This window comes from Salvia splendens, chromosome 16, assembly GCF_004379255.2.
Source record: "Salvia splendens isolate huo1 chromosome 16, SspV2, whole genome shotgun sequence".
NCBI classification, from domain to species: domain Eukaryota; kingdom Viridiplantae; phylum Streptophyta; class Magnoliopsida; order Lamiales; family Lamiaceae; genus Salvia; species Salvia splendens.
The window spans coordinates 18,365,735-18,374,129 of NC_056047.1; the positions used below are offsets into that span (position 1 = coordinate 18,365,735).

The 8,395-nt window shown below is 35.1% G+C and overlaps 1 protein-coding gene across 1 annotated transcript; it reads left to right on the forward strand.

The window, feature by feature from the left end:
- Window positions 1–2,269: 2,269 nt before the first annotated feature.
- On the forward strand, window positions 2,270–4,337 carry LOC121772389 (U-box domain-containing protein 27-like). The gene has a single exon (XM_042169472.1). It carries the CDS (start codon window positions 2,973–2,975, stop codon window positions 4,200–4,202), a length of 1,230 nt encoding a protein of 409 aa, XP_042025406.1. The 5' UTR covers window positions 2,270–2,972; the 3' UTR covers window positions 4,203–4,337.
- The last annotated feature ends 4,058 nt before the right edge of the window (window positions 4,338–8,395 follow it).

Below are 8,395 nucleotides of genomic sequence, written 5' to 3' on the forward strand. Positions count from 1 at the left end.
TGAATTGCTTTTCTCATCACAAAAAACAATAAAAAAAATTAATAAAATAAATCCTTTAGTGAAGAGATGAATATATTAAGTCTAATTGCGTCCGTGATAATTCGTGAAATTGATTGCTTCTAATAGTTAAAGTCATAATAATTGACTATAATGGCACTAATACGAGTAATAATAATATAATACTCCACTAATAATAAATAATTAGTACTAGTTGCGATTAGTGAGGATTATGGGATTCCAGTAGTAACGCGCACGCTATATGAGTAGAAAACTATCTTTTACTATATGATTCATTACTCCACTATATTACTACTTTTTCTTTAATTAGGATTCATTACTTACGTTTATGATTAGTATTAGTCTAAGCAAGCACCATTCTCAATCATTTTACATTTTCACCACGGCGGATGTGGGCGTGTTTACTTTGATAGGGAGTATACAAAAAGGTTGAATTAATACACGTATTTTTAATTGTTCTCCATTCTTTTCATATAATTGTACTTTTTGGTTAAATGTAATTATTAATTGATACAATTTCCTTATCACGTGAAAAAATCGCATTCGTTCAGTCAAGAGGTCAAATTTCTATTAATAGATGTATGCTAGTATTAATTATATTTGGTTATTATTTAAATATATATCAATGGCGGACACAGAAATTTGTTTTGTAGGGACTTCATTGTATGTAAGTGCTTGAAAGAATAACTACTCATTTCATACATGAAAATAACTTTATTAATGATAATATGAGTTTAACTGCAAATTAAAAAGTAGGAGAGTGATTTAAAAAAGTGATTGAAATATTGCTCGTAAATAGCTTTGATAGACACAATAAAATAAAATAAACATAATTATTTTTCATGGACGAAAAAAATATGACAAATACTAACACTAAAGTTCAAATTAAATAAATCGTAACATCACTCTAATTTTACTGCTATTTTACATAACATGACAAAAGAAAACAATATTTGGGATAGTGAAAATATGGTGGATAACCAAGGATTTGTCAAATGTAGTATGACAAGGTGCCGTATTTATATTTAATCTTGCTAGTTCAGGATATAAATAGTTCTGATATCTAGTCTAGATTCAAAAAAATAAAAACATTTTCTATTTTGGGATGTCCTATCAAAATATCTTCTTTTATAATTATTTTTTTTCTTCTAACTCTCTATTACTTTAACAATTTATGTATCAATGTCCGTATCATTTCAAATATTCATAGTTTTGTGGGACAAATACTAGTATTAAGTTCAGATTCATGAGAATTAAGGATGCATGTATCACTTTTCAAAATGAATAGGATTAATAATCATCTAGAGTTCCCTCATTATTCAAGAGTATGTCATTATTTATACCATAAATATTATAATAACAATTCGAAATAAGTCATATCATCATGCATAATATTTCATGCATGGAAGTGCCAACATGACACATCTTCCATTCCATACTCTTTATGTTGTAAAGACAAAGGGTGTTTTTGAAAAAGTTAGGGTAATGTTTGAATTGTGTTAGGAGGCAATTGAATTTTTGGGTATATTGTTTTGATTTTATAGACGATCAAAATAACTACAAAGATCAGACACTAAGTGTTTGACGAATTGTTGGGGATAATGAATTTTTGATTTTATAGATAACTTCTTATCGGATAAAGGAATTAGATATTCTTCTCTCTCACGGAAGATGACTCCTTACTGGCATGAGATTTTATATAATTTTATTTTGAGAATAAAGTAACACAGATGAAATAAAATAGAGATATAGAGTCTATTTTTAGTGATAGGTAATCTTGGATGAGACAAACTAAAAAGAAAAGTGGATCATCTCCCTTCGTCTTCCATTAGGAGTCTCAATTTACTGTTTTAGTTTGTCTGCCATTAGAAGTCTCACTTTACTGTTTTAGTTTGTCTGTCATTAGGAGTCTATTAAGAGGGGTTTCCTCCTAACGGCCTAACCTGTCACGGTCAAGCACAAACGAACGTTTCCGACGCCCTGAGAAGAGGGTCGGCGGATGAGATGACTGGCGCGGAAGTCTTCCATCGGCAGTCTAGGTTTGGTTTGATATCTTGATACGCAAGAATAGTGGGAAAATATTATTTCATTGATTCATTCCCCCTATTATGGAAGACTCCACGCATATATAATGTGTGGATACAAAAAAAATATGATAATCTCTAAAATATCTCAACAAATTAAACAACTAAAGACTCATAACAGAGTCCCGGTTCAATTTTAATACGAATGGTAGGGACTGTAATACATAAAAATAGGTCTCATATTCTAGTTTTTTTCTTTATCCACTTTCTTTTATACTCCCTCTATAACTAAAGAATATACACAAGAATATACACTTTGGGTTCGGCACGGTTTTAATGCAAAGTTGGAAAAGTAAGAGAGATGTAGAGAGAAAAAGTAATCAAAATATTATTAATGGAGAATAGGCTCCACCCCTCTTTAGAGTGAAAAAGAGTTTTTAAAATTCGAAAGCGCATATATACTTGTGGGATAGACTAAAAAAGAAAGAATACATAACTTGTGGGACGGAGCGAATATTTTTTAAAACTCATACTACACTCAAATGAGACCGGTAATGGCGAACGAAGCAAGAGGTAATTTAAAAAAGAGGGAGACTGTAAAGTGGAGGTGGGGGAAGCAAATGGAGCAATAAATGAAAATGAATGGTAAAGATGAAACGAGAGTCACAAAGTGGAGAACCAAACGGCAGCACTCACCACCTTCCCGAAAACGACTTCTCCATAAAGTCCAGCAACTCTCACTGCTGTAAAGAAGGAAGAACCTTTTATTGACCACACCACCCACCCACCCACCCAATTCCAAACAAACCGAATATTACTCCAATTTGAAAAAAAAAATCCATGACATCACCATTCCTCTGACTACTACCATTCCACTCCCTTCTTCTTCTTCTTCACCATTTCTCCACTTTCTCCCCCTCCTCCTCAGCAATGGTGATGGACGACGATCCCCACTTCACAATGCCCCCTCATTTCCGCTGCCCGATCTCCCTCGATATCATGAAATCCCCCGTCAGCCTCTCCACCGGCGTCACCTACGACCGCGCCAGCATCCAGCGCTGGCTCGACGCCGGCAACAACACCTGCCCCGCCACCATGCAGCTCCTCCCCACCAGAGACCTCACCCCCAACCACACCCTCCAGCGCCTCATCCAGATCTGGTCCGACTCCTCCAAGCCCCCCCAAACCATCTCCCTTAACCAAGCCAATCAGCTCCTCCACCGCCTCCCCTCCCACCTCTCTCTCAAATCCTCCCCTTTCCTCGCACAGACCCTCTCCTCCCTCAACTCCTTCGCCGTTCAATCGGAGGAAAACGCCGCGTTCGTGGCCGCTGCCGGATCGGGGATCCTGCCGGCGATGATCTCCCTCGCCGGAGAAGTTAGGGATTTGGTTGTTTTGGAGAGAATCGTTTCGTTTTGCAATATATTGCTCAAGCATCTCGATTCGGAAGGATTGAGGTCGAAAATTGATTTGGGGAATTTCGATTTAAAATTGGGGGTTTTGCTAGGGTTGAAGCGGGGGAGGGTGGAATTGAGGAATGCGCTGGTGAAATTCCTCGAATTTCTAGCGAAACATAAGTGCGTCGAGATCAATTCGAATCCGATTTCGGAAGACGACGGTTTCCACCGCGAATTGCTCAAATTGATTTCCACCAGCTCCGATTCCGATGCTTCCGGCGCAGCGCTGAGCTTGCTTATTCGCATGGTTCAATTGAAGAGGAACAGGGCGAGAATCGTGCGCGCGGGCGGGGTGGCGGCGGCGGCGGCGGCGATGGCGGAGAAGGAGAAGGAGATGAGCGCGGCGTCGATTGAGAAGGCGCTGAGGCTTCTGGAGGTGCTGGCGGGGAGCAAGGAAGGGCGGAATGAGATCGGGAATTGCGTGGCGGAGGTGGTGAAGAAGCTGCTGAAGGTGTCGGGGGCGGCGACGGAGCACGCGGTGGCGGTGCTGTGGAGCCTGTGCTGTCTGCACGGGGACAAGAGGGCGGCGGCGGCGGTGGTGGAGGGGAACGGAATGGGGAAGGTGCTGGTGGTGATGCAGAGCGGTTGCTCGCCGGCGGTGAGAAGGATGTGCGCCGATTTGCTTAGGGTTTTGCGGTGCGGGTCAAAGACTTCTGGTATTTCCTGGTATGATACAAAGACTACGCATATTATGCCATTTTGACGGATGGTTTTCTTTTTTTATATAATTATTATTATTATTGTTGTTGTTGAAAAATAGATTTGTTGACAAGGAAATAGATTTGAATCATATGATCGTATAGTTATATAATTCATAATATAAAATATGTTCATGGAATGTATGAATTTTAATGCAAAATTAATTATGTAGAAAATATATGAAAATAACAAATTGCAATATTATTAGTAGAGAATTAAATTTACTGAGAGAAAAACTTACCAAAAATATAAAAAAAAGACTAATTTTATGAGATAAATAGAGTATTACTTAATTTATAATGACAAAAAAAATTACACAAAATATATGTTTAACTTGTACGGATTATGCGCCAACAAGTAGCGATAACATACATCTAATAACAGATTTTTTGTGACTAGTAATCCAATCAGATCCACCTTGGAGCGTCCACATCCATGCTCTTTGGTAAGAGCATGGATACCAAAGAGCATGGATGTAGTCCGGACCCACTTTTATTCCGCAAGAGCATTCTCAAGGGTCTCACCATTCTATTATTCAATTTAAATATTTCAATTACTAAAAACATTTCTACAATATTAAAATGCATTAAAAATACTAGAAATACTATTACAAATTATAAAAAATTAAAAATTACATAGTTAAAATCCTAAAAATTAATTAAATTCTTAATAAAAAAATTGAAGTATAAATGAGAGATAATTTGATGTAAAGAATGGATGAATTGATGAACGTGGGTATTTATAGTTGGGATTAAAAAATTATAAAAAATAAAAAATAATTGAAAAATGGTAAAAAAAACGGCTATATTTTTGGGAATCCGAAAATATTTTTTTTCTTTTTTCCGGATTATTTTCAATTTTTTATGAATTTTAAAAAATAACGAAATAAAAATGAGTCAATCAGGAGCCGCCACGTAGGCTTGCTATCGAGCAGGCCCGTGCCGTCGGCAAGAGCACAACACCCCACAGCGGCGAGCATGGACGTGCTCTTGCCGACGGCAAGAGCACCGATGTCATGCTCTTATGACCCGTCAGAGGAAAAGTCAACCAATGCTAAAGTTTATGGTTTTTTGTACCATTTATATAATTCATGGAAAATAACATATTTTATAGAAAGTTAATTATTTTAAGGACCAAAATCTCGTATTTTATATTGGTATAAAAATTTTGAAGTTTGAATAAATAGTTATAGTTTCATTTACATTTAATATATTTTGTCATATATATCTAAACGTTGACAGCTTTTTGCCTATTGGTGTACCAAATATGAAATAATAATGACATTTTTAATGCCAATTAAAAATGTTGAAACATTTTGTATCTAATTTGAGCAAAATCTAATAATATTATTTAAATAAAATTGACAAAGAATTATTAGAAAAGTGAATGAAACTTCTTGTATTATTATTATTATTATTATACAATTTTGTATTAACATGAAATAATGATAATAATAAGATATTTTATATGAATACAGTTATTATCTCTGAAGAAGGATAGTGAATGAGTTAGATAATGATGTGAAGAGTGAAAGGTGTCGAATGGGTTTGCTCATGACCAGCCGATGGGAAAATTAAGGGGCAAGGTTTAGTTGGATTGGTTTAGGTTAATGTATTTGTAGTACACTACGATTAGGCTTTTTTTAACGCACAATATGCATGAGACCGACCCAATCTGTTATAGACCCCTCCTAACCAAGGATCAACTCGACCCACGATGACTCAGTTAAAAAGCTTTCATTTTATTTAAAGTAAATAGTCATTTGTGGAGGGAGTTGTGAATCGGAACTATCCGAAGAAGAGAGAATTGTCCATTGTTTAGGAATCGCTAGTTCCAATTCTGATGAAGAGAGATCCGTAACCGGTCATGTATTTGACGGTTTCGGTCTTGGTTCGTAACCGCCAGTTTTGGTGGGGTTTCTTAATGTTTTTTAAAATGATTTTGCAGGTTTTAAATAGTAATTATAACTTATAGTAAAATATATTTGAACAAGACAAGATTCAAATTAAATTAAAAGCAAGTCAATAACAAAGAAAATTTGCAACTTTATTTAATTAGAGTTGTACAATGTACAATTTACAAGTGTTGACTAAGTGGTTTTAAAAAAAATACAAAATGGGGAAAAAAATTAAAAAGTGTTTGAGGTCAACTTTTAACCTTTAAAGTTAGACTATTCAAATATAAGTTGAGTTGGGTATCTATCCACAATTTAATTGAGGAATCAAAACCAATGAAATTCTCTTACCTAACTTATATATTCGAATCAAATGTGCTCGTCGACAACTGCCTCACCGTCATTGTGTGTCGTGGCCATCGTCATCGGGTCCTATCTAATCATCGGTGAACTCTCTGCCGTCATTCTCTACACGAGTGTCCCAATAATCGAGTACAATGGCGGACGCAGAAAAAATTTATGGCAGGGACTGCATTATATACTTCTTCCATCTTCAAATAATTGTTTCGTACTCTGTATATCCTTTTTCGCTTGTCTAAGGAAAATTGTATCATTTACCCTCTTTTATTATTTTTAATAATTAAACTCTATATTCCACTAACGACCCTTATTACATTTTATTAAAATTAATATATAATAATATGACTTAAAATTAACAGTTTTTCAAAGCCAAATAAAAGTTAAAGTAAGATACATAAAATAATAAATCATGAATGAAGGGAATTATTTTTTAGTAATATACATACGAAAAATATAGTAGACGAAATATTAAAATTTCAATTAATTAAATCAAAATTGTCTTACGATAGCGTTGTAAATATTACTTAAGACAAACTTTAAATTATCCAACCTGAACGCATCAAACTCCAATCCTAGCATTACAAACCCTAACCCAAACATATGAAACTTAAATCACAAAATTCTAACATTCAATCCACCATAATTTCTTTTATATTTTCATGCTTAATATATAATACATTAAATATTAAAATTTGTTAAAACATAAATATTTCCATAGTATTCATTTAGGAAGGGTTGAAGATTGTATATTGAAATTTTCAAAAAATTTAACAATAGAAAATAAGGAAAAATAAATTATTGGCATGTGTGAAGCCCACATAGTACTTCCATGTTTTCTACAGAGAGCCAGCTCCTTTTGTTGTCTAAGACACAACAATCAATGTTATTTCTCAACATCGACAGTGGAAGTGGGAACGTTAAAATCTCATTGGCCATTGTTGCGAGTATGGGATACTCTTTCTCATGCGTTGGCCACCAGTGAAAGACATTGATTTGTTGGTTAGGAAGACCTACATCTTAGAAAATAGAGTGCGATTCTAATACATATCTAATTCACTAGTAGCTTTAGTTTTAGACTTTTAGTAGTACTGTTGTATAGATCTTGTAATTATTTTGTTACATCTAGATCCACCAAATAGTTATAATATGTGTCGAATCCAATACATGAGAGCACAAGAGTCAAGACTATACTTGGTGAAAACTATTATACCGAGCTTCATATTCCGCAAAGAGAGTACAAAATGAGTTATCTAACCAATGTTCGCTTTCTACTAAGTTTGGGAGTCCTAGCTCAAAAGTTAGGGGCACGAGGCCCGAGGCCGCCCAGTAAAACAATGACACGTGTCGGGGGTGGGGGAGGTGTGTATCTCACTGGCTCAGCCCTTCCTCCTCGCCATGCGACACCCGCTGGGAGGAGACGCTCGCAACGCGTCTCCCCCATCTCGTCTCGCTATGATGAACCAATGAGTTTTTTTTTCGCCTGTTGTGGATGCTCTAAGTGGAATCACATTTCACGAACTCATTACACCCACATTTTAGTATAAAATTAATATATACTACTACAAAATAGAATACACATTCCACTAACTTTTTTATCCATTTTCTTCATAATGTGAATTTTTTTTTTATCCATGTTCTTCATAATGTGAATTTTTTTTTATTCATATCAACTCAAAGTATACATTTTCTTCACATAAGAAATAAAAAATAAATTATAATTAGACTATAAATTACTTAAATCAAAGAAAAGAAACTAAACTTACTGGCTCGTGTCCTATGTATTTCTCTATTATCGAGAATTTGGGTACAAAAATCATAACTTTATTATAGAGAATATACAAAGTCAAACATAGTTTTCTCAGCTTTTTGAAATATGAATATTTAGCTCAGCACGGGTTTTAAGCTTGACTAGTGGTGAAACCTTCGAGCTAATATATTGAGAT

Coding starts and splice junctions, on each gene's coding strand:
- LOC121772389 (XM_042169472.1), top strand. CDS start 2,973: ATGGTGATGGACGACGATCCCCACTTCACAATGCCCCCTCATTTCCGC.